The 27,875-nt window shown below is 40.4% G+C and overlaps 1 protein-coding gene across 1 annotated transcript in view; it reads left to right on the forward strand.

Moving 5' to 3' along the window:
• Window positions 1–19,608, forward strand: part of LOC139300941 (ephrin type-A receptor 5) — a 55,661-nt gene extending 36,053 nt beyond the window's left edge. The window contains exons 6-19 of the mRNA XM_070924151.1: window positions 723–847; window positions 1,727–1,816; window positions 2,013–2,082; window positions 2,232–2,334; window positions 5,488–5,555; window positions 6,447–6,572; window positions 7,407–7,592; window positions 8,627–8,688; window positions 12,068–12,135; window positions 12,237–12,378; window positions 13,744–13,893; window positions 16,850–17,043; window positions 18,374–18,538; window positions 19,497–19,608. Of these exons, the coding sequence (XP_070780252.1) occupies window positions 723–847; window positions 1,727–1,816; window positions 2,013–2,082; window positions 2,232–2,334; window positions 5,488–5,555; window positions 6,447–6,572; window positions 7,407–7,592; window positions 8,627–8,688; window positions 12,068–12,135; window positions 12,237–12,378; window positions 13,744–13,893; window positions 16,850–17,043; window positions 18,374–18,538; window positions 19,497–19,608 (1,661 nt within the window). The remainder of the gene's footprint in view (window positions 1–722; window positions 848–1,726; window positions 1,817–2,012; window positions 2,083–2,231; window positions 2,335–5,487; window positions 5,556–6,446; window positions 6,573–7,406; window positions 7,593–8,626; window positions 8,689–12,067; window positions 12,136–12,236; window positions 12,379–13,743; window positions 13,894–16,849; window positions 17,044–18,373; window positions 18,539–19,496) is intronic.
• Window positions 19,609–27,875: the final 8,267 nt, after the last annotated feature.

Raw genomic sequence — 27,875 nt, forward strand, 5'->3', positions numbered from 1 at the left:
ACTAAGAGCTGTGTGCTAGATGTCTAGATGCCTTCATAGACTCCTCTGCCAGCTTCTACTGAATAGCAAGATACAAAGGGATATTTAATTAGGCACAGGTGCCCCTTGTTGCCAGACTGCAAACATTTTTTTTCCGAGGCAGAGCTGCTTTGGAACCAGAAAATAATCTCGGCGGTTGAGTAAAAGCTCAATGGGATAACCTCAGAGGAACTTTGGTAACTAACAAACTTGAATTCCAAACAAGAAATAGGAAATAATGAAGATAAATAAAGAAATCCTTCACCCAGCATGTCAGAAATAACACAACAACAAAGACAGATGTACATTACTGTGTAAATGCTAATAGGGTAACCCCCCTCCCTTTTTCACCACGTTTAAAATCATTTTTGGCCTTTTTTTTGTGATTTTTGTTCTTTGATGTTTCTTCTTCAGTTTAATATTTCATAACGTACAACAATCACAGCAAGGATTACAATTAGCTCTGCGCATGTAAACATCAAAGGATGAGGTCTCATGGAAAGAGGACAGTCTTATAGATGCTGATACCCAACAGATTGTACAACTTTCACTGTTTATCACCATGTTATCTCAGTCATGTTAAATACTGGAATTAAAGAGATTTTTACTACTCAAGCAAATGAATGTGCTTGAAAATGTACTATGTCTTTATATCTCTGTGTGTTTGTGTGTGTGTGTGTGTGTGTGTTTGTGCGTCTGTGCAGCACCCTCCCCAGTGAGTGTGGTCAGAAAAGGTCATACAGGGAAGAGCAGCATCGGCCTTTCTTGGGCAGAGCCTGATCGCCCCAACGGCATCATCCTGGAGTACGAGATCAAGTATTTTGAAAAGGTAAAAAAAAAGAAGATACAAATTGTTCTTTTTTTTGCTTCCTCATACTGTATGAAGGCATGTCTCTGTTCACTGGCATTGGACTACCTGCCTCTGAGTACCTTTTGACTCCTTTTGAAATTTAAAGTGTTGTGTTTATTTTGTCAACACCATGTTCACCCGAATGCATGACATCATTGCATTGAGCTAGTTTCACTGCCCTGTGCTCCACATACCTGATGTGCTATATTTGCTGAAACTCAAAGACCAACATTGTTCTAATTGGCCTTCAGCAATACAGCTGTATATACATTCAGTTTGATCAGGTCCTCTTAGAAAACCTTTATCTCAAGAAGACTCTTTCATGTGACAGCACTGTAGCTGTGTGTGTGTGTGTGTGTGTGTGTGTGTGTGTGTGTGTGTGTGTGTGCGTGTGCGTGTGTGCGTGTTGGACTTTGGTAGAGACAGCAATTTGATGCTTCTATTCAGATCATTGTTCCTGTGCCCTTCCTCTTTTCTCTCTTTCATCCTCTGATGTCGTCTTTCCTGGGAAGGTCAGAATAAAGGTATACAGGAGAGCGGAGCAGGGTTTGTGGTCAGTGGTTAGCTAATGGCTTCTGGCTAATGGAGGGGGCATTTAGCTTTGGTTAAACCTGATGTGATTACAGTTGGGGAAAGTGATCCTCACACACATGCACTTGCACACACTCGCACTCACACATATACAACAGGTAGCTGAGCCATAAAAATGTCCAGAAGAAAAAAGTACAGGCAAGAAGACACACGTACAACCTCTGGCAGAATAATTACTGCAACAACAAATAATCATCAAGGCTACTAAATGTATGTAAAGCAGGTGAATGAATTACAATAACCCCTTCTCCCTTTCTCCTACTGCAGGAGCAGGACTCCAGTTACACTATTATAAAATCCAAGGAGACTGAGATGGTGGTGGAAAGCCTGAAGCCCTCTTCAGTCTACATCTTCCAGGTTAGAAAAAATCTAAACAATCTGATAAATAATAATGTGAAAAAAATAAAATATACAAATATGTAGGAATTCCAAAAGGCACTTCAGTGTAGTCTGAGATGTGAAGAGGTCAATATGCAACTGCGAAGAAGTCATGTGTAACACATGAATATATGTGAATATATGATGTGATATATTGGGATGTGATGCATTACAGGTGCGAGCCAGGACCTCAGCAGGCTATGGCGCATTCAGCCGACGTTTTGAATTCCAGACCAGCCCTTACTGTGAGTACACCAGAGAGAGAGCATGACGGTACAATAAAAGTTCAACTTGTGCGTGACTCCCACCTGCTTTTGGAGGCTGCATGAACAACAGATGCCAGGTGTGTTTTTTATGTGTGTGTGTGTCTAATCCCATCTCTTTTGTTCGGCAGTAACTGCTACCAGTGAGCGCACTCAGGCTTTGATAGTAGCGGTGGCCATCACGTTGGCTCTGGTCCTACTGGCAGTAGTCGCTGGATTCCTGCTCAGTGGACGGTAAGACGTAAATACACACCTGAAGAAACATAGACACAAACAGGAAAGCATGTATTTAGTGATATGTTTGCAGGTGTAAGCGCATGCAGGTACATCTTAAACGCCCACACACATCTTTCTCCTGTGGATAGGATATCCGCAGCACATTAAAGGTATACAGACATAAAGTAAAGTAAATATGTGTCATTATAGGGGTTGTATGTTGTGTTTTTTGGTTTGTTAAATGAAATGCATCAATATTCAGTAACACTGAACTGGTAGAGCATGAACTGCCTGTATGATGTGAATTTGTGGAAGACTGATGTGGGAATTGTGCGAGTTTGTAGTGGCATCCCTCATCTTCTCATCTTTTGGAGTAAGTGATGTGATTGGATGATGAGAGTAAACTTCACTGACATTACTCGCTTCAAGGGAATAATGACAAACTGCATTTTACAAAGAGGACATCATTTATTCGGGAACCATTCTATTCCATGAATTTCTGAAGGAAGAGGCTGCTGAGATTTAATTTTATTTGTATTTTTAACAGTTGTGATTTTGTTCGTGTGCGTCTCTGTATATGTGGTCATATTTTATGTAAGCTAATTCAGAGGCCTTCCCCTTGTCCTCATCTGACCCATTGCTGACTAACAAAAATGACAAACCCCAAATCTCATCTCTGACCCAGATATTTCTGCATTGCTGAGCAGCATTATGGGATTAGATACATGGTTTGAGGTTGAGTTTTGTAATAAGTCAGGATTAAGGGTTGCTTTTTAGGTTGTAGCTTTAGGGTTGATGCATAGAAGTCAGCTGATTCTCCTCAAGTCTGGTGACACAACTTTGTTCTGTTACACATCAGCATTTAGCACTCTGTGCTCCGTGCATTAGACACTACATTAATGTTGTATCTGCATTCCTCCGGGCTCATACAACCTTCACTTAACCTTGTCTTGTAATTGGTACAACCAATTTTCTGATATCGTTATCACACATGCACACACACACACACACACACACACACACACACACACACACACACACACACACACACACACACAACATACAAATGCAAACACAGTATACAGGAACAGCTGTTGTTGAGAAGACATTCAGCCTCTTGTCTTCATATGATTTTGTGTTCATAAAAGTCCCTCTTTGTATCTTTTTTTTTTTTTTTACAAGGCTCAGAGTGTGAAGTCAGATTTACATCTATATTCTGATGGTCTGTTCATCCACCAATCTCTCCATTCACGCATTTACATTATTGATCTTACTTTCATCTAGCCATTGATCTGTTCATTCTTTTTGCTCCATCCACATGTACACACATTTTACTGCTCCTTCGTTTATTGAACTTTCCATCCCTTTAAATATTAGGTCATCATTTCAGTTCATCCTTCTTCAATACTACTTATTCACGAATAAGGTGAACGTGTAGTTGTTTGGCAGAATGATCAGATGTATGAAACAGTCGGGGCAGCGGTGATCAGTGGTTCAAGGATTAAAAAGCAAATCAGGAAGACACAGTGGGGGTTTTGGTTTAGCCGAACAGGGATGAAGATCGAGGATCGCTCGGGTTTAGTGTGGGGGAGGAGAAATGGAGGAATGCCAAATTTTCCGGTGATGGATTTGGGACACAAGCACCACAACCCCCTCCAGCCACTGTACCCCCCTCCCCCCGCCTGCGTGACCCTCCAGACTACACACGCAGCATACACAGCACACATGTGTGGACACATGCACATACGCATTGATGCATGTATGCATGGGTTAACACACACACACACACACACACATGCTGGAAGTTGGAGGGCAGGCTGGGCATTGAGCGTGCTCAAACCCCTTGACTCAACAGATCCGGCAAACTAAACACCCTCAGGCAAATGCACATGTACAAAACACACACGCACACACAGACTCCCCTCCCCCAGACTATCCAGCTGCCCATACCAAACCCCTCCAGCCAAGCCTGGCTGTCCTACAGAGAGCCTTGATGGGAAAGACTTGGACATGACCCCCGTGTGTGTGTGTGTGTGTGTGTGTGTGTGTGTGTGTGTGTGTGTGTGTGTGTGTGTGTTTGGGTGTTGTCGATATGTTCCTGCACTTTTTGTCTTCAAGAACGAAAAATCAGGAAAACTGAATGCAGTTATGTAAATTAATTAATTTCCTCACAAATATACTAATTCAAGTGTGTATGACTTAATTCTATCAGTGTCGTATGTTTGCCCTCGTGTGTGTGTTTGCATATAGGATCAAGCTTAAAATCAATCCTCCTGTTTAATCTGGGTTATCTGTGATCTCTGATCATCTTTCATGCTGCGTGTCTAAATATTGACATGAGAAGCTTTGAGCACACACACACACACACACACATCCACATAAATGAATACAGGTTATGGTCTGTGCATCAGGGGATACACAGACATGCTTTCTCACATGGCCATGAGAGGAATGAATATCATACGGATGCAGACAAAAGCCAGTGACTTAAAGAATTTCTCTTATATTTTCTTTTTCTTTTGGGTGACTTGACCAAAAATCTTTATTTTGTTTATGTCCTTTATCAATAAGCGCAAGACTGCTGTCTCCTCTCCCAAAAGTCAGAGTTGATCTGTTGACGAGGGCTTTCTTGGAAAATGGCATTATTCGAAAACTGCAGGCCTTTGCTAATGTCTAAAAGGCTGGTAGTTTCAGCATTTTCAGCAATACTTTTGAACACCTTGAAATGTACGTTAGCAGATCCTATGAGGAAATAAAAAGCTTATCTTGCACTTAGATCCAAGTGTGATTGTGCCCTCTGTTGACCAGGATTTGCTTTTCTGGGGCAGGGCCATTTTGTGGTATCTTTACTGTGATTTCTGTCTGTTACCCTTTATTCTTCTCTCTTAGTGTAAATGTCACTGTTATTGCTTTGTATAGATATACAGTAGATAAAATGCATAAGGGGTAAACAAATGATGTACAACCATTGCTAAACAATGCTACTGTAAATAGACCAGCTGAAACTGAACTGCCTACCCCCTGTAAATCATTAGTATGTGTCATTTATACAAGTGTAATTATAAGGTTTTCTGCACTGACCAAAAACACTAGTCAGTGCTTTCACATGTGCACATCACTGTGCTGTGGCATGACATTGATCCTGACGTGTTTGTGTCTCCTCCCTCTCAGGCGGTGTGGCTACAGCAAAGCAAAGCAGGATCCTGAAGAGGAGAAGATGCACTTCCACAACGGTCACAGTAAGTTAAGAAAGCCCCAACTGTGTGTGTTTGAGAGTGTGGGTAAGTTCATCCAAAGTTTACATGTACAGTAGAGGGTTCAGACAGCGGTCATGTCTGTATGAGTTTATTCATCACTGTAGGCCCATGCGCGCTTACGTGCGTGTGTGTGTGTGCGTGCATGTGTGTTACCAGTACAGTTGACAATGTTTGGTACTAGGAGCTATTCTTTGAATGACAAACCAGCTCCGTGGCAGCCATGTTGGCAGAGAACACACAAAGCTATGATGATTTATAGGCCGTGACAGCTTAATATATTTGGCCGCATTTTTGGCATTGTATCCTGCTATCCATCTGCTGGCATCAGAGCCGACCGTGACGGGTACATCAGCTCTGGAGAAGTCAGGGAAAAAATGGCAGTATGTGTGGTTTACTGTCATATTGATTCATACCATGAAAGGAAATATTTTTAAACAAATGGAAATTACTTCACTTAACTCACAAAAGTGACTGAAAGAGTGTCTTGTTTTTGGGATAATTAAAGGAATTAATCGTTGTATTTTGTTCCCTAGATTTTTAGGTAGTTTTGGTAAGTACTTTCAGTAGGAGGGATGTTTTTTAAAAGGTAGAATAATCATAGAGGCATCAGGAGTTCAGAGCATGCAATTTATATAATATATATATATATATATATATATATATATATATATATATATATATATATATATATATATATATATATATATATATATATATATATATATATATATATATATCAGGTAAAGAGAGTGGGACCACTCATGCTGCTACATTATGTGTGCATGCATCGTATTGTGGATACCAACCTGAATATATGTTAATAATTGTAAATGACATCTAAATGGTAGTGATGCCATTCATGTGTGTCTGCAGTAAAGTTCCCGGGGGTGCGCACCTACATTGACCCCCTCACCTATGAAGATCCCAACCAGGCGGTGCATGAATTTGCCCAGGAGATCGACGTCTCGTTCATCTCCATAGAGAGGATCATCGGAGCTGGTGAGTCAACTTATTGTGCCTGCCTGTGTGTGTGTGTGTGTGTGTGTGTGTGTGTGTGTGTGTGTGTCTCTTACAGATACACTGATTCTTATTCTGAGCGTCACCTTGGGGCTCATTTGGCCAGAATAATATATCACAGAATACATTATTGTTCATTCTGAAGTGAACCTGTTTAGTCAAGCATGCGCAGGTAAAATACTGTAACGTCATGTAAGAGATTAATTTCAAACAGTACTGTATTAAAACATACTCAATGTACAGTCATAACGGTAATGAGGTTAGCCTCATTGGGTCATGTTGTATAGAATTTAACCATTCACAACAATCAAGCCAAAGACTGAGCTAGAAAATGACGGGTCGCACGGCTATAAATGGTGTTTGTTCTCTGCGGATAAACATGTTGATTTGTAGCATTTGTAAGTCTCACAGGCTTTCTAGTGAAATGGGCCTTCAGTGTAACACGTTGATCTGTTGTGATAATGAGCAGCGAGTTGAGTGATGCTGATCCCAAAGTACATTAGAAAAGGATTTGTAGAGGTGTTGCCCTTGTAGTCAGTATCAGCAATTTTAGAAAAAATCGAATTGAATGCTTATTTGTGTTTTAATTTTTTCTGTTCTATGGAACTGATAAGTAGTAGCACCTAAATTCTTCCTATTAGCTGGATTATTTCCTTCTCCATAGCTTTACTTCTATGTATACCTGTTCTCAAATAAAGCAATATAAACAGTATAAATTTAGGTCACTATAAAAGGTTTGTTTCACCATTGAACAATTGCAGCTGAAGGTGGGCTGAGATGTTGAGGCCACGGTCATGCTCTGTCTGTTTGCCTCAGGGGAGTTTGGCGAGGTGTGCAGCGGACCGCTGAGGCTGCCCGGGAAAAGAGAGATTCAGGTTGCCATTAAGACCTTGAAAGCAGGCTACACAGAGCAGCAGAGGCGTGACTTCCTGTGGGAGGCGTCAATCATGGGCCAGTTTAACCATCCAAACATCATCCATCTGGAGGGCGTGGTCACCAAGAGTGAGTCATCAGCACGTCTGCTTCTTGTCAGATTTAACACACTTTTGCTTTTTGGTTGTGAGCCAAGGATTCGCCTGTAGGATTTATAACATATGTCACAATGCAGATTACCGCGACTGCTCATATGGCAGTGGCACTGTATGGCTGTTTAGGAATCTCAAGCTCAACTTGTCAGGTTCAAGTTAACTTGTCAGACTCTGCTTTGATTTATTCAGTCTATAAGCTGCACTTTGTCAGGGTTTTTCAACATCCATCACACTCAGCTGTGCTTCAGTCACGTTCAGAAGTGCTTTCACAGCTTCAACTGTGGTTTATCGAGCTCAGTTGTACTCTGAATTGTACTTTTGAAATTACCTTTTTCCTGATTCGTACATACCATTGATGTCATCCAGTGGAACAGTAATAACAAAGTGAAATTTAATATGTTTCAGAAAGCTCCAATATTGCTGATACAGAAGTGTGAAAAGCATACAAGCAGCATCACGTCAGTCAGGTTCATTATTCAAGACTAAACTCTACTGTAATGCTCCATATCTCCATATGCGTGTTATGTGAGTGTTAAACAAGTCAAATCTTTTAGATTTTAGAACAAAATAATCTCAAGAGGCCACACTCTTAACAGATGTTGTCAAATCCAAACTTGCATGCAACTATATGGAGAGACTGTGAAGTTAGAGCTGAGAACTGAGTCTGGGGGATGCTGGGTTAACTCTTGACATAATAGTACAGTTCAGACTGATGAAAAAAAGTCATTGAAAGAATATTTTCCTGATTTACCTGTGATATATATGAATTACACCATTTTAAGCTTGTCGGTAATAGAATGTTATAGATTTTGTAATATTCTGTATGTTTGTTCAAAATTAAGTTGTTTGAGAAAACCTAAAACTTGAGTAGCTGCTCCTTAATATCTAACATTAGACTTATGGCTCAACATCTTTTCTATTCTCTCTCTCAAGATTGTATTGTTTATGTAATTTTTTAATGTATTATTGCTTTTGTATTGAAGTATGTTCTCATATTTTGCTTTTCAGGCAAGCCAGTGATGATCATCACTGAATACATGGAGAATGGATCACTGGACACTTTCCTCAAGGTAGGAAGGGGACAAGGATGCTTAAGGGAGGGGTCATGGGGAATCTAGGGAGACAGTGGATAAAGAGGAGGAAGAGTGGGATAACTGGGAGCAAAAACAGGAAGAGGATGGGAAAGAAGAAGAGGAGCTTAAGGAAAACCACCTCTTGAGAATCAGTCAAAAGGAATCGTTTTAGCAGCATGTTTGGGGTATATTAAAGTGAAATGGATTCAGCTCTCAGACATAGATCAGCTGGACTGTAGGGGTGGAGAGCCTCTACCTGCTGATATGCCAAATTGGAAGGTCAATTATCACAGAGGTGGAAAAAACATTTCATCTCCCGGAAAAGGAAAATGCGTTTGTGAGAGCTGTCTGTAATGGAGAAATGTCACTGTGGGGTGACATGAGAATATGTCCACTAAAGCTATCATTACTCCAATTCAACACCTCATCATTCTACACATTGAAGCAGAAGTTAACAAGAGAAGTTGATAGATGTTTGTGTAAAATCATAACCTGAGCAGGTGTTACGCTGACGTCTTTCAAGGGGAAAGCAAAGTTACACGTCGTCATAGGTATTATTTCTCAGTACATGAGATAAAAAAATTAGCACAGCAACAACAAATAAAACTGAATAATCAAAGGAGCCCAGTTCTGAGCATGTCTACATGGTACAGATTTTAAACATACTCTACAAAGTTTGAAATGTTTACTAGCCCCAACTGTGAGAGGCATCACTTTGCCAGAAAATATGAAAGACATCTGAGCACTCCGGGCTGGAATCATGTCTGCACTGTCTAGACAATTTGGACTTCACCGAGTGGAGAGGGTGAACTATAATGAAGAGGCAGGCTGGTAAATCTCTGAATTCAGTGATCCCCCTTCAGAGCACTTAAGTTTATTCACTGGTTACAATGGCAAGATGCTCAGTTGGCGGACAAGGCTAATCCTGTATGAAAAAAGGGGTAAACTCCTGCAGCAGATGGCTAATGGAGAGATGAGAGGAATAAGGTCATACAACTACAATATGGTAAAGAACAGCAATTATGGAAATTTGAGAAAGGTGAGAATAATGTGGTGGTGTTTGGAGGTTCAGGTGTGCTTGAAAGGCAATGAGGCCGGAAAAGACCTTTTTACCTGAACAGGATGTTCTCACTCTGACTGTGTGGAATGGGAGGATGCTGTGAGACGAAAGATGGGGGTGGGGGGGGAGGTGTAGGAGGTGTGCTACGGGGCTGTGGTCACGGAAAACTGCTGACATGACTGTCCTGTGTGCCTTTGGGGAGTAATCCTGGATGGAAAAGGGGGAGGCAGAGGAGCTGGGAGACCAGCAGGCGGAGCAGCACAGAAACCCCTGTGAAGTAATTACATGGATGGCTGGTGTACTGAGGCCGGTATAAATGACACGGCCATGGGAGAACCAGGGGCCGGACTGGCTCCTGGATGAAGTGTCACAGCTATGGACAATGCAGTATGAGGCTTATAACTCCCACCTTTGGCTTAACATGTCATTTCACATGTAAGTGCAATGTTCTGCTGTAGATGGATATTTTACATTTGGATTGGAAGGAGCTTAAACTAACAGAGCGAGAGCTGTCATTGGGGGAAAATAGTGGAAGGGTTTTCCACTGGAGGGAAAGAGCAGTCACAGTACTATAATGTACTGTTTTCATCAGTATTGTATGGAAGCTAACACCGTCTCCTTCAGCACTAAGCAGTCAGCCAAATGTTCCTTTTCTTAGCTGTTTATACAGTTGGCTCTAACCCCGTCACCAGACTCAAGGTTAATATTAAACAATTCTGCAGAAACCTGGATTATGTTCAGTGGTAACGTCTTTGAGCATTTAGTGCTTTGTTTTAATTATTACAATATTCGTGCATGGCAACAACAGCCCGGTTACAGTTAGGGTATCCTAGTTATGGCAAATAACTATTGTTAAGTTATGGTTAAGGTTAGAAGTTTTAAGGTTACATGAAAAAAACAATTGCTAGTGACAGGGTTGTGGAGTTAGAAAGAAGTGAGTTTACCAGACCTCTATAGTCCACTCCTCGTTGTGCGTTGCAACTCGAGACGACATTAGCCACTACTAGCATAACACACCCAAATCATACCCGAAAAAACTGTCGGCAGTTGAGTTGCATTGTGGGATGTGTAGGCACCAGGCTTTGACAAGATGGAAGAATGTGTGGGATAAAAACGACTTAAGATATCTTTTGCATTCATTTTAATACTTTTTTTAAGCAGTCCATCATGAGTTAGTGTGGGAGTGCAATGCAAAATACTCTCTACTCTAGTCTTTCAAGGAGCTACCTCCTGACCAGCATGCAGTGGTAGAGAGAAAGCACTTTCTGTCCTTGGCAAAAAAGTTCTTTGCCCCTCATCATTTTTCCCTGGTCACTGAAAGAGCTAATTATTAATATTGGGGTGTGGAGGTTTGAAGGTCTCACAAGAGAAGGTGAAGTCGGGGCTTGAAGTGAGGAGCGAGACAGTGGCCGTGACTTGCTGAAGGGAGACACGGCTCAGCTGGTGTCTGCGCCAGAGACTGATTTCATAAAACATGGTGTGACTCTGGGCAGCAGCGCAGCAACGAGTTCTGGGCAGGATTAGAGGAATCCTTAATCTTGGTTTCGGTCTGCCAATAGAGCAGAAGAGCTATTGACAAGAACACATGTGCGTACATGTGGGTGGAATGACCTGAGGTACAAAGCTGCACAGGTGGAAGTTGGACGTGCACATTTGTGTTTTTGTTGCTGTACTGTACGATACAGTAACTGGCTTTGTGGCTATCAGTGGCTGTGTGGCTTTCATGCCAGAAGGACATTTTTAAGCAGCCGTTAACAAAATGCTTGGCGATAATTTTTTTTAATGCAGAGGTCATACATGTCCTCTCTCTTTTGCCTTTCTTTGTTATTTTGCAAGTTAACCCAGTTTTGCAGACTACACGCCAGGCTAAAAACTACAGAAAAAAACTATTAGTATTGAACCACATTGTTGTCACTGCATTTTTCCAGACAGTTTTTAATGTCAAACCTCATGGGGACTCCATCATTACAGAACAGTGCATATATATATATATATATATATATATATATATATATATATATAGATATATATATATATATATATAATCATCCCAGGTCAACAGCTTTCATATTGGGGGTTACTGGCAGGCAGTTAACCAAATCATGTGATTTTCTTTCAGTGGATTTGCAAGATTGGGGATTTTATCTGATTTTAAACATTTGTCATGTGATATTATCCCTCCCATTTTCTTCCACTCCCCTCTGAATACTCTCTGTTCACTGTTTTCATAAACTGTATACAGTGGTTTAACTAAACATACCGGAACCGCACATCAATAAGAATGTCTTTTTCCTCCTTGTCCCTTCTTTTCTTCAGAAAAATGATGGTCAGTTTACTGTGATCCAGCTGGTTGGTATGCTGCGTGGCATTGCGTCTGGCATGAGGTACACATGCAAGTCCACATAAACACACAATGTGTCACATAACATGTCATTAGGGCACAGTGTTTAGTTTTAATCCTCTCCTTTTGTGTTGATAAATACAGATACCTGTCCGACATGGGCTATGTCCACCGTGATCTTGCAGCTCGTAACATCTTGGTCAACAGTAACCTCGTGTGTAAAGTGTCTGATTTCGGCCTGTCCCGAGTCCTGGAAGACGACCCAGAGGCTGCGTACACCACGCGGGTAAGGCTGCGCATGTTTGTGTATGTATAATAGGGCTGCAACTAATTCTTAATCTCTTTATCATTTCAGTTAATTAAGTTTAAATTGCTTATTTTGATATTTTGTCTGACCAACAGTTCAGAGACCAACGATATTTTTGACAATTATAAAAACAGATAAACGAACAAATCCTCACATTTATAAGCTGGAGCCAGCAAATGTTTGGCAATTTTGCTTAATAAACGACTTAAACAACTAATCAGTTGCTGCCAATTTTCTACCGATCGATTAATCCACTAATTATTTCAGCACTACTGAGGGAGAAAGAGGAAGGGTAAACTAGAGGACACACTGTTGTGTCTTAGAGGACATTTATATTTAATCCGGTGTGTATCTGTGTGTGTGAGTGTGTGTGTGTGCGCGCGTGTGCACAACAATTGTGGTATATGAAACTATGGATTAAGTGGAACACTCTTGCACAAGAGTCTCGCTCAAACCGAATACACACAGACGTACTTGCATTCTCACACACACACACACACACACACACACACACACACACACACACACACACACACACACAGACGGCAGCAGCAGGTTTTAAATTGAGCTGTGTGTCCCAAGCTGAGTGGCGTCCTGTCAGCCAGAGACGGGCTGCTTCCTGCAGGAGGAGGGCCAATTAGTACTCAGCTCAGTCTCTGCAACACTCAATTAGCACTGAGTCTTGCTGCCTTCGCGCCAAATATCCTGTCACTCACCTCTCACTGCCAGACTACCTCTCTTTTTGCTCTCTCTCTCGCTGTCTTTCCCTGACAGAGCAATGAGAGTAACATAATTCACACCCTTCAAATAATCAGACCCTGAGATATCCCGCTGCTGTGTTCATCAATACTGCATCAAGCTAATTTCACTACTCATCAGCTGAAAACACATTTTCCTCTGGAACTCAGCAGTCATCCCGTGAACTTTTCTATCTTTGCAATGAAAGCACGATAATGAAGATGAGGAAAACAAGAAGAGGAATCTCCGGCCCCCCGACAGTTAGAACAGGGAATTTGTAAAAGAAAGTGTAACTTGGTATCATGAATGTGTTCCTAAATTGGTATTCATTAGTGTAATTGTGGGTTGGACCACATGCGGCAGAAGTGTCTCAATTAAGGTCTGTTCTTGGTTTTCGTCTTTGTGTAACAAAATGTAATGCTTTTGAATGACTGCAGCTGTATGTAAGTGTGGACCTGAGCTGTTCTCAATGTAAACATATAAAGTTTAGTTCTGTCATGCACCGTAACGCATGGAGAGTTGATATTACATTTTGTAAGCGTAGTTTCCTTTAAATCCGCCAAGGTATTTGCATTATCTGATACATGTTCTTGCATGTCGTCACAGGGCGGGAAGATTCCTATTCGCTGGACTGCTCCGGAGGCAATCGCATACAGGAAGTTCACCTCAGCCAGCGACGTGTGGAGTTACGGGATTGTCATGTGGGAAGTGATGTCATACGGAGAGAGGCCATACTGGGAGATGTCCAATCAAGATGTAAGTTTGATGCAACATTGTTATGGAAATCAGTTTGTCTTGTTTTGAACCGTTTAACCCACAATTCAACCACCGCATGCACAGAAAGCAGGATTGTACAATGGCCATGAAATAGTTAGGACAACTGAGAAAACTCTCTCACCACAAGGTCCATTTAGTAGCTGTTCTGGAGCTTTCAATCATATCACATGATCTTCATCAGCAGAGGAAGTTTGCCCACAATATATCATGTTTGTTACATCCGTACAAAAACCGAAGTGTAAACACAACTTGCCGTTTTGCGGTGGGGTTACGTGCCAAACTATTTCCCTAACCCTAACCCAACTACCAAAGGCCGAGAAATAGTTTGGCATGTAAAAGAATAAAATAAACTAAAAGCCGTACATCCTGAATATAATTCCATAAATGTATAGGTCAACAGCATAAAATCACAGATATTTTTAGTCCGTCATTTCAGTTTGCATGCAAAGTATTTACTTCCATTAGAGTAAAAAATGTTAGCACGAGGCCAACTGCATTGTTCCGTGGGAACTTTTGACTTGTGTATAACAAAAGACGACAATGGAGAGAAAGACGTGTAGGTGAAATGTTGTGAGGCTAAATGTGGGCTGAAATAGGGAGGGCTGTGCGGGAATCTGTTATTATAAATCTATTACTGCAAAGTGTGGACAGTGAGAATGAGCAGCTTTAATGGAAACACAGAGAGAGACATTGTGTGGTGTAGAGAAAGGTGTGCGTAAGCAAAAGGGTGAAACAGGTGAATACGCATGGAGGTGCAGTGCTAAGCAGAAAAATGTGGCAGAGAAAATAGCTGGTTGTACACTCACTTAGGCTAAGTATATATATATATATATATATGTATATATATATATATATATATATATTACATTAGTTCTTAAGGTGTTTAGATCGCTTGTAAACAAAATGTAGCAGATGTATTTCTGATTTCTGCATCATTCATGCTATTCTAGAAATATTCGGCCAAATGAAAAATTGTAAAACCTGTTGGTAGCGAGTTAGCTCTACTCCTCAGTGAGTACCCAAATGACCCGCATGTGTCCGTTCATCAGAGAGAGAGGCGAAGAAAGGTGAGTCAGAGAAGAAGGAGAGGGTGATGAAAAGAGTAGGAGAGGGTAGCACCTACATTACAGTGTGGCGCCCGGAGGTCATTTTATTGAGGAGAGCTGCAATGTTGTCACATGGCGATGAGTGAGAATGTCGCATTTGATTCAGACACCACACACGTGCACTCGCTTCCCACCCACACACACACACACACCCACACACACACACACACACACACAAAGGCACATATGCACGCACAGCCCTCCGGTGACCTCTTCATCCCCTGCTTCAGACCCCTCCCTCCTCCTTTTGGTTATTAGGCTGTCTGTCTCAGAGAAGTCTGGAGATGGTGAGGAGAGGAGGATGAGAGGAGAGGAGAGGAGAAGACGTTTGATGTTTAATTGAAAGTGTTATGCTGGATTTTCTCTGATCTGCGCAAGAGAGTGCCGGCTCTCACACTCTCTTTCTCTAAGCTTCTCTCCTTCTGTTTCCCATTTCTAGCCCTTTTCCTCCTCGTCCTCTCTTTTGTCTCTGAAAAATGCAATCTCTGTCTGTATTATTTTATTCGCCTTCTCTTTCTTTCTCCCACCTCGGTCTCTTCATTTTCTGCCTGTGATCTTTCCTCCCTGCCAGTCAGCTATGTGTAGTTCTTCTCCCTCTCAGCATGCAGCAATGATTTGATGCTGCGCCTCTCTCTTACGCTTTGCTGCGCGAGTACGTGCGCTTTCATGCATGCGTGTGTATTGGAGTGCTATTGCGTCTGTCTTTTGTGTGAATTTGACACAAGTAAAGGCTGTCATGAACTCAACAAATCAATTCCCTCCAGTGTCTTGCACTGGCAGAACTAGGCTGAGAACTCCAGCCTGCTTTCCACTGCAGGGTCTAACAGAGGGAGTCAGGTTTATATATTATTCATCTAACTCAGCCCCCCCCAACCCCCCCCCACCCAAAAAAAAACACATTTTGGTGATTCAGTGCTGCATCTTGTGACTTGCGGAAATTATTAACTGGGCGATGCAGTGTATCAAATAAACAAATAATGTTTTTTATGATGTGTTACTTTGTTGATGCTTGCAGGGGAGTTTGTTTTTTGCTTGCTAACTTCTTGGAGGTTTGAGTGTGGGGTCAGATAGAGAGCAGGAGCTTCCCTGGAGCAAATACCAGGATTCGGGATCTTGCTCTGGGGAGAACTCAGATTGGAAGTAACATCACTTTTGCTGAAGTTTGTTGCGGTCCCGCTATGAAAAAGATATTACATGTTCAGGCGTCAAACAAGTTGTGTCCTCTCCATACCTTGGAAATGTTTCCTCCATGCAGTCATTGTCCATCTGAGATTCCCAATCTTGCGGTGTATGTTGCAGCATCATGTGACCTCATTGCTCCCTCTTAAAATATATACAGTTAGCAGATCTCTTCTCTAATGTCCAGAATCTTTTTGAGCAAACATTAAAACTGATCATTGTATTACATTAATCAAGATTCAGTGAGAAATTATTTTGCTCCCAATCCATTACTGTTAAATGCTCCGCCAGCTGCTGATGAGTCTTCCTTATAATATTGCTGGGTGATGATGATGACCTTGTTTGAACCATTGACAACTGGATGGGATGATGATGGCTGGAGGTTTAGTGTTTTGTTGTCACTTTGTTGTGTAGCGTATGTTTTGCATGTATTTTATCAGGTTTTATGTTAAAGTCTTTGTTTTTAACTGGCTGCAAGACAAATTTACTGTTGAAAGTTAAAGTTGAAAGAGGCTCCAAGTCATCTTTTCAGAGGGGAGGATTGAGACTTCCACGGGGGGTTTCACTGCTCTGGCTGGTCTCTGTTAACCCTGAACCTGTTGTTGTACTAACCCCCATGTGTCTTTCTCAACCCCCCTGTCTGTCTGCAGGTAATAAAGGCAGTAGAGGAGAGCTATAGGTTGCCAGGTCCTATGGACTGCCCTGAGGCTCTGTACCACCTAATGATGGACTGTTGGCAGCGAGAACGCAGCAACCGGCCCAAGTTTGATGAGATTGTCTGTCTACTAGACAAACTCATTCGCAATCCCAGCTCATTAAAAAAACTGGTCAACTCCTCACACCGGTATGAATTCACACCGCAAAAAACAACATGTCTATTTGGAATTTGTCACATTTTCTTGTGGACGACAATTGCTTGGATACACATGGCTGCCTTAACACAAAGAAAAAAAATTTTGAAGCCCAATACAAAAACATTTATTTTTGGATTTAAGAAATAGATGACCAACCGTTACATTGATATATGAATAAGATATGAATATCTTTTAATTTGAGCATTTTTGTTAAAAATGTTAACTTATTCAATACTTGAGGAATTAATTCTCACACCTACTTCTAGTAAAAGACTACACATTGTAATGTATTTATTTTTTCAGGAAGAGATATATGTTGGCTTTTACTTCTGAAAATGCATTGTGCTTTAAGTGACCTATTCATTCTTAAGTGAATTAAACCCAGCGCGGCAAGCTAATAGACTCATCATCGTTCAGATGAAATGTAAATAGAGTCTCTATTGAGGTCTTGTGTAGCTGCATAATTAAATCAAGATGGACATAGTCACTAACTGCTGCATGCTGGCAAAGAGGAGCAGAGAAATAAATGAAAGTAGCTTGATTTTCTTAAAACTACACATTAGTGGGAATTGTATCCAGTGGGGTATCTTTTGATTATCGTAACATTTGAACATTCAATTAGTATTTCCCCACTATGTATGTGCATTGAATTAGTGTATAATGGTATGAAATGGCTATAAGTGCACTGAAGCAGCCATTTGGTCAGATACCATCATTCCCTTATTTTCTTTGCAGAGATAATGAAATAATGTGCAGTCTTTTGTGTAAGTGGAAAAGAGAAAGGAGAACAAACACACACACAGGAACACGCTTAATAAATCAATTCCATATCTAACATCCCACGCAATAACATATGACAGTTAACCAGATTAAAGGGACAACAGGACCGGTCCTTGTTCCACATCATTCCTGTTCTAGCTACAGCGTGGATAATATTGTTAGCTAGCATGAACATTTGTGTTTGATAGCATGGAGAGCTTATTTGTTAGCATGACGAGTGAGCTGAATGACAAAGACTTTTGAGTGGACAGCGTATTCAGCTTTGTGTGATGGTGCATAAGGAGCATTATAATGCCTCACTGGTAACTGTCAGGACTTTTGAGCTCAGCCCAGGGCTTCAAAATGTAGTCAATTGCGCAGTGAATCTCACTCCATTTATGATAATGATGTGAAACAGGGCTGGTGCTGAAAGTCCTTTAATCTGACAATCTGTCATCCTGAGAATGGATTCTGTCTGAAACAATGCATGCTTAATTTTGTGCTTTAATTTGATTACTGTCATACTTCTTTTCTTTTCCTGTATCTCCATCCATGCACCAGGGTTTCCAACCTGTTAGTGGAGCATGCCAGTGTAGAAGGGGACTGCAGCACTCGGAGCCAGACTGTAGGGGAGTGGCTCGACTCCATCAAGATGGGGCGTTATACTGAGCTCTTCATGGAAGGAGGTTACTCTTCACTGGACACAGTGGCTCAGATGACATCAGAGTAAGGCCACTTAACCACATACAAATGTAAACAAGTACTACTTCTAGCCATACAGATAGTTTTTGGTTTTATTTGTATGAATTGCATGTGTCTAACATGTGACATAGTTTTTTTAGGTGAAACTGCTTGTGCTGCCTTCTTAACCAGGACTCCCTGAAAGAAGAGATCTTGTATCTCAACTGGACCTTCGCTTGCCTAATAAAGAATACATACAATTTAAATTTGTTTGTGGAGCTTACAGCAGTGCATCCACAGACCTCGCTGTCATAATTTTTTATAGGGGCTACTTCCTTAGTAGAACGTTGTCCTTACAAAATCTTTAGGTGGACTGACCTTTTAAGTTCAATAGTTGGTATGATGATCCTGACTCAAATGAGAAGAATCAAATGTGCACTGCAGTTTTGATGTCGTTCCCTGCTGAACATACAAAACTGAACAAATGTTCCATTATAAGAGGGTTTTTTTAGATAGAGAAGCAAAGAACATTGTCACAAAATGTTGTGACGGTCAAAGCAAAATGAGAATGCAGGATCTATTACAAGGTTGCAAGCCTGTGAGAAAGTTCTGAAAAGCTGGCACCCTTTATAGAACTTAGAGCTTCTATAAAGATAAAGACATCGGTATCACTTGTGAATGCCTAACACAGGGACCATTCAGAAATTACCATATCAGTATTCGTATTAGTTTTTTAATTGCTTTAATCAGGGCATTTACAATATAAGGGCTGTGCCTTGTGAGGATATTATATATTGATTCTCTTAGTTGCAGCAACACTGCACTACAACATCAATAAAAAATGCATCAACATGCTAGTTGTCTAAAACATTCCAATGAACCTTTTTATATATATATTTTTTTTAAGTTTAAGTACAGTCATTTTCACTTTTTTATATATTTCTTTATCTGTTAGCAGACTGCTTGATAAACAAGTGCCTGATCTTTGTGTGGTGTTTTTCAGGGATCTGCGAAGAGTAGGGGTGAACCTGGCTGGACATCAGAAAAAAATCATCACTACCATTCAGGAGATGAGGGTCCATATGAACAACACCAACTCTACTGTAAAGATCTGATGCATATGTACAGGCACACACACACACACACACACACACACACACTCACGCACATACACACATGTATACATACACACAATATATGGACCTAGTATGTGACGAAAAGACTCAGATTTGCTGTTGGACCTAGAGCGGCTTAGCACTTTCTATGAACAAGGAAACCCAATGTTTATGGATCTAACCTGGAGGATCCACATTTTTGTGGTTCTTGTGTGTGGAGTTTGCTTGTGGTGTCATTGGGGATATTTGACATTGCAGCACTAAAACCAAACTGAACTGAACTGAGTGGTGCTACATGAAGGGAAGATGATGGTGAGCTAAAACTGAACTGAAAACAAGTAAAGACTTTTCCTTCTAATTATTCCATTTGCGTTGAATCTTGGGGATTCTGATATCTCTGTGCACTGTTTGGATTCTCTCAGATCAAACATGAAACATAGACCACAGATCTGGCTCTGAGAGCAACCAGCACTTTTTGGCTGTATCACAAATATGGGAGGTTCAATGCAGTAGACTCAAACTGAACTTTTTCAGCCTGTCTCAGGTGATCTGAACCCAGTGGATCGGAACAGTACTGACTTGTTCTCTGTAAGTACAATTCCATCCCGAGTTATTGAGTTGAACACCATTCTCAGGCAGGGTAGACATGTAGTAATGGACCAAGAGCAAAATCTTCATTCGTTTCGGTCTTTGCTTTGCCGTGCTAATGTGCTTTGTTGTTGGATTTTGTTGTTGACCCTTAGGCAGGTCTTCATGCAACAAGACTGCAGTTGTGATCCATCTGCACAACTCATGGAAGATCCACACTCATTCAGCATCATATACTTCATTATCCAAAGCAATGCAAGACAAGAGTACATACCACAACCTTCAGTAGTCCATGACAAGGAAACCGTCTGGGTTTGGGTCTTATTGAACCTACAAAAAGAAAAGTGTGAAACGATACAAGGCATTAAGCATTAGGATACCCTCTACAGCTGTTCATCTTGCTGAATGTATAGCACTACATCGAACATAACGCTCAGTTGCAGCATCAACCTGTTATGTTTGTTATGTAAATGCTGTCAAGTAGGGATAGAATGTGGCAATATAACCTTTCTGGTCCTTAAAACCATCTTCTAAATGAAGCTGCAGATTGTATAAGAGATTCAGCCGGCTTTTCGTCATCTTTGCTCTGATGATCTGTAGGAATCTCCACTAAGATCTTGATGGGTTCCTACAGAACTCACTCAGTTATCAACTCCTAAACCATGCAGATTCTAATTGAAAATTGTGTCCTACGCTAGATACTTGCATGTTTTAGTGGTTCACTCAGACTACCGGGAATCTTCTTATAGGTTCTAACAACAACATCACACATTCAAATCAGTCACAAACTTCACTCAGAGTCAAGCAGAACAGTTTACGGATATTGTACTGGAACCTTTGCTCAGACACTAAAGGATCCGTTCAGCCAGTTCCTCACACAGGCTCTACTTCGGACAAATGGAACAGTCACAGCCGGAACATTCAATCCAGTGGAAATTTCATTCACGGAAATTCATGGAAAGTTCAGTCGATCCTGATGGAACATCTGTTCATGTAATAATGGAACTGCCACTCAGATTCTCATAAAAAGGATCACCCAGATTCTAGTGGGACTGTTTACTGATATTCTTATGGAACTAATGGAATATCTACTAGGATACCCAATGCAGCCTTCACTCAAGACTGCACTCAGATTTTCATGGAGCCTTCACTTACAACCAACAACCTTCAGGTACCACAGAAAGCACTCAGCAATCTGTTCAGTTCACCAGAGTCTCCCTCCACCACATGTCTGCCACACCACAATAAACCTCACTCTTACAGGACTGCTGAAAATAAGGGGGCAATATTGATCAACTTGATAATCATTTATTTATTTATACTTGTTTAAAAAATGAGCAAAAATGATGTAGACAGTTTGTGTTTGATCATAATACTCTCTCTTGGACTACTGAGCAGCTCTGCCTACATGTCTTGTCATGTATATAATGTATTATATATTGAAAGCAGGGAGCATTGTTCTTCTGTCTACCATCATGTGGACAAGTTGGTATTGGTCAAGCATCTCAAAGTAGTACACATTAGTAAATAGTGACAAATATTCTAAATCAGCATTCCTACTACTTAGATCTGGGCCACTGTCAGGTGGGGGCAACCAGCACATCTGTCCCCATAAAAGGGTGCCCTAAAGGGTATGCAGAACTATCAAATATCCATGTTATGTTGTTGGTGATTGTGTTTCATTTCAAGTTTTGATGCAAGACCTAGAAATATTTTCAGCGGCCCTAAATGAGACAACAATAAATACTCTGTAGTCTCTAAAAGCTGGAGAAGTGTGCACAGGGATTGATATATGAACTTCTGGTATGGTTGAAAGGTATACAATGATGTCAATGATCAAGCCCTTGCTTTACTTCTCTTTGGTATGGTATGTTATACATTGCTACTCAGTGCTTTATTGCTAAAACTTGACCCTTTTCACCGTTGTGTTCACCTAAGCAGGAACTGAGTTCTGACAGTATATATATCCTCTTTGCAGATGACGTGCTAATATTTTTTTTTTTAAGAGTGGAAACGAAATGAGATTGTAAAGCTAGTTTTATAAGAGGTGGTATCACTTGACTGTATGAAAAGCATAGAAAAGCACACAAGAAGAATGTAAGGTTTTAAAGGGGTTTTCACTCTTTTAGAGATGTTTCGCTTTTAGATACTCAGACCTCCTTCTGAGTTCAAGAGGAGTCAAAGTAAAAGGCCTCATTGATGGCGGAAAGCCGCCTCACTTGTGGCATTTAAGCCTTTCCACCTGCTGTCAAGATCATACTTGTTGACTGGTTTCATAAAAGAATGTGAGTGAGGAATGGTCACAATTGTTATTCTATATGGGTATGTGTTTTTAAAAGTCGAAATGTTCTACCAGAGTGAAGGTTTGCTTGAAAGATAAACATCTGCATAGTCTCTTTAGTCTACATTTATCACTTTGAAAGTTTGGCACCAGCTTGTATGTTAATATACTATATTGTCATTTGAATGGCGGGGAAAAGTAGCCATTTAGCAACATTAGATTTGTGGTTTTGGCCACAGTGTTTTCTTTTTGTCTTCAAAAATGCAACCAACTATTTGGCAGTAAAACATATATATATACTGTATGTAGACTATTTTGACTATGCAGATCTTTAATTTAGCGGGGGAATGCATCAATAATGTGGTGCACATTTTATATTAGACAATATAAGGCATGTACAGTACAATGAAAGTAATTATGCTGGGTGCTTTTAATTTATCACCCAGCTTGTTTTCAATTTCAGTTTCCTCAGTCATATGAATATGATAGCCGTTTGATGAAGTTTCACAGTGTTTTGATCCCCTACCCAAATTTCATGGTATTGGCTTTTTACTACCACCCTTTTCGACTTAATTTTCAACTTAAAACCTATGCCTGGGGCATGAACAATTGGTGAATAGTACACCCTTATAAGTGCCTCTCATCTTTCAAGCACCATTATTTCCTCCCTGGCCAAAATGCTATGCCCCAATTGTGCCCCAACTTTCTATGTATTTACTTTTTGCCAACAATATCTAGGCAATAAGGAGAATGTCAGACAATGTGTATGTTGGAACTAATTTAATTTGCACTTTATGAGAAATCTGTTGCCCTTTTGTTTGACTAAAAATGTCTATAGGTGACTGACTTTTTAGTGTCAAAGCTTTTCTGAATTATTTACTATATAATTACTATAATTATTGTGTTCCCTTATGCTGATTATATCACGTCATATTCTCAATGCTTCCCATAGTGTAAAATCTGACAGTTAAGCACAAAGCATTGATAATATTTTTACAAATCAAAGCTATATATGGAAAACTAAAGCATCATTGATGTAGAGCACCATTTTCTTGTGTACGGCACAACGACACACCTTAAGAACGTAAGCACAGGGTTTGACAGGAATCTTTTAGGACATTGAGCGTATGACCTTTTGTACAAAGGTCAATAGCACTAGCCCTTGATGTCAACAAACTTCAGCCAGACGTTTTGTCTGAGTGTTTGTGACATTTTAGCATTACCACTGCTACAAAAGTGTTGATTTGTTGTCATTGCAAACAACAATAAATATACAGTTTAGTGGATAGATGTTGCTGTGCGAAATATCTTCATTAATTCAAATGATTTATTCTCAGCACTTTTGCAATGGCATGATTTTATCCTGGCCGTCTCTGATTAAGTAATTCTCATTTAGTAGGAAGAAACAAAGCACAGCAAACGAGCAGAGATTTATTGATGTGTTACTCCACAATGACCGTCAGCTGGGACTCCATCAACCATGCAGTGAAGTGTTTATGCAGGAGCCAATTTTTTAGTGTCAAATTAAATTACATAACACGTTTGATGTAACATCTGAATCAACAACTTTGTTGTTTGAAATTGACTTTCAGAGGAGGGTAATCAAATTTTTTCACATCAATATACACGTACATTTCCCTAACAGGTTTTTGCATTCGTAACCATTGGAGTTTGTTGGGATTGGCTCTGTAATAAAAGCACGGCATAAACCGTTGGGTAGGAGGTTTGACTGAATTCTAGCAAATGTACAAAAGCAATACCTAATTATTAATAGCAAAAAAATCATATTTGCATACACAAATATGAGGGGATATAACAACCATAAAAGGTTGCACTGACATCTGGGTGGTTTTTAAGACACTTTATAATGATGAAAAACATAGTGTTGGTGTCTTTGAAAACCTCAGAAATAAAGCAGAGAAGTGGGCGGGGTTATATGTGGGCCTGGTTTCTGGTAGTAACATCCCTAATTTTTCCTTTAGACAATATTACTATTTTTGACAAGCTGTTTGAGCATTTCCAATACTTGGACGGTATGACATTTTTTTCAGTTGAGTCATCAGCTCCAATCAATGAGCAACTGTGCGGATAAAAAGTCAAAGGCACAAGACTGTGTTTGCCAAGAGTATTGTTCCTGGTTGCAAGAAGCTTCAACTGATTTCACATCTCTAGCTGCCATCTTTGTCGTGGCCAATGAGGCCTGTGGGTATTGTAGTATTTTGTGCCATTGACAAACCACATTGAGGTTGAAATATTTACAACCGGTATAATGTTATTGATGACTCCAGTGTGTGTGTTGAGTAACATTGAGATTTTTTTGCTAAAAGTAAGGTTTCAAATGCAAATTTGCAGTTTGAAAGATACTTTTGTTACCAATGGCCCCGCCCACTTCACAACTGTATAGTTAGCTTCTCAGGAAGTGGAAAATAGGTACATTCATTGGGTCATGACACATGTGATCTTTGGGAAAAATGCGCAGCTTCTGTGTCAACATTCAAAAGCAGGTATGCAGTTATTAGGTTTTCCCCGGGTCAAAGACGATCATGTTATCAGTAACTCACACAAGGTTTTAAACAACTGAACTGTTTTGTGATTCTTTGAAAGCACAGTAAAAATACTAGCTATTGATGTGCTATTGGTTTGTCTTTGAGACTGTCATGTATTATGTTTGTGTTGATGTTTTTGTAGTGTGTTATCAAATTCTATATTTTTGCAATAAAACTTAAAAAAAAAAAATCTGTTCTAGAGTTGACTTTCATTGTCTGATAGCCTTACAGCCAGTGCCACTGTATGACACAGCACATCCACAGGTATAGGTTCCTTTAGTTGTTGCTTTACAGTATACACTTGGGTCCAGACTGAAATATCTCAACAACTATAGGATGGTGAAGTATTTCAACATCTACTTTAACGATTGGATGGATGGCCATGGGATTTGGTTCAGACATTCATATTCCTCTCACAATTAATTGTGATAACTGTGGTGGGCCCTTAACTTTCCATCTTGTCAAAATGTTAATTTGTCCAATATTTTGGTTTATGACCAAATACCTGCAAAACAAACAACATTCCTTTCAGCCCCAGCTGTACTTTATTTGATGCTAATTATCAAATGTTAGCATGCTAACACAATAAACTAAGATGGCAAACATGGTAAACATTATACCTGCTGAACATCAGCATGTTAACATTGTCATTGTTAGCATTTAACTCAAAGCACCACTGTGCCTAAGTACAAGCATGGTAGCATGGCTGTAGATTCTTAGTCCTGTTTACAGGTGTCCTCTGTGACAAAGCCATGCATGTTTTGAGTTTACCTTATGGAAGTGGCAAATGTCAGAAATACAAATACTTACCTTGTCAATGTTTGCAGTTATAAAGAGAACAATTTCAAGCAGTAATGAAATGTTTTATGGATGCAGTTGTGTGCAATGTAGCTTCTTACTGTTATAGCTGTTCATCTTTACCAGTTAATAGACCAACCTACAGGCTGTGAACTTTATTGTAATGTACTTTGTTAGGATTTGTGATCTGTTTTTGTCTGTGTTTATATCCCTTGCTGGTTTCTATGTAATGAGCTTTTTTAGCCAAACAATGTAATTGCTGAAAGATGTTTCCCAGCAATGCAATTAGACATGGTTTATTGGTTGAGATACCAATTGTCAGGGTAACAAGGGATCTAGTTAGCCGTTTTTCTCTTTGTGTAGATGCAGACTGGGAGGGAAGGAGGGGGGGTGTGGTAGATGGAGACAGATGGATAAATGAACACAGAGACAGTTTTTGATCTACGAAGCAAATCACATACTGCCCAAGTAAAGAAAGTCACCCTGAATAACACGGCCCCCATCTATGTGCTGAGCTATTTCGTGAAATTTATTGTCAATGGTGCATCATGGCTGACAACTTAATCCAGTAGAATACAGTTCATCACTGGGTTATGGTGATAATGAGCTGTGAGGTTCTGTAAAATGCATGATGTTTGAAAACCTGATGATGCAAGGCCTGGCAATGATGTGTTTGTCAGATGTATTAGCTGCTGATGTCAGCAGCTCATGTTACTGTGGGATCCCTTCATTACAAAAGAGCCAAATAAGTGAAAGCCTTGCTAACAATTAGCGTATTAACCAAGACTAGTATATCTGATTTTATGAAGAATGTGATGAATCCTTATGATGAAGTATTTCTTTTTTAAATCCTTACGGCACCTTTTACAAAAGAAAAAAAAGGATTTGCTTAATCTCCTTTGCAATACATAAAAAAATTCCCTAATTTACACGTCTTTTCATGTTTTTTGTGATAACCTTGAATCGTGTGTGAAGGTGACGCTCAGTTCTTCTACAGTAGTTTATATGTAAATATTAGCACCAAATGGCTGTGTGTACGTGTGTCTGTGTGTGTGTGTTGTGATGTCAAATCAAACCTAGCCGATCTCTGGGGGAATCCACTGCCTGCATGGCTCAAGGTGATTATTACACTCACACACACATAAAGTGTATGAAGGTGAAATTAGCCATCACACCATCAGCGTGGCTATTACCAAAACCCCTGTATCAGCGGCTTGAAGAAAAGTGCTGCAGGGTGGGTGTGTGTGTGTGTGTGTGTGTGTGTGTGTGTGTTGGGATTGCACTGGGGCCATATTCCCACTGGTGCTGACTGGGATTGTTCTTGGATGGATGGACGGGTTTCTGGCTTTGGGCAAGCCCGGCTATCTCTCTGTATGTATACATGTCTTCACATACCTGCCTGCTCGTCTGTCTGACTGCTACATGCCTGTACATCTCCATATCACGTTCAGTTTGTGACACTATTAGGTCTGTCTTGCCTGGCTCTCCGTTTGCCTTTACATCTCTGTCCCAGTCTGTCGCTCTTTACTGTCTCGCTGTTGATTAGACCGTCACTGTGTCAGTCTAAAGTCAGGTATCCCAGGGCACGATAAAGTAATTTTCTATTGAAAAGGTGTCAGTGGTCTAGGCGTCCCGAGGGTCATTTGAAAATCATTGCAGAGATGCCTCTTTAATCACTATGAATGACCTTCAGCAGAACCTTAGCTGTCAGTTTAGGCGTGATTGTGTGGGTGTGAATCTATGGGTTTTTGTGTAAGTATGTCAGAATGGAGACATGTCTGAGGGTATATGAATACATTTCTGTCTGTATGTGTTTGTTCTGTATGTGCGTCTACATCTGTATTTGATGTTGGTGGGTTGTTTATGACATTTTATGCAATTTCTTTGTCTAAAGAAACATGTTATCGTAAAAGTCCAGCAGGGAAGAGGGTGCAGGAAGTACTACTCAAAACCTGGTGCTGGTGCAGAGTTTATAATGGGCAGGGTGTTTGAAATGGCAGTGCTGTGTTCTGAAGCAGTCTTGACTTAGCCTTTTAAAAATGCACAAACTTGCA

Source organism: Enoplosus armatus, chromosome 18 (genome assembly GCF_043641665.1).
Source record: "Enoplosus armatus isolate fEnoArm2 chromosome 18, fEnoArm2.hap1, whole genome shotgun sequence".
Taxonomy (NCBI): Eukaryota; Metazoa; Chordata; class Actinopteri; order Centrarchiformes; family Enoplosidae; genus Enoplosus; species Enoplosus armatus.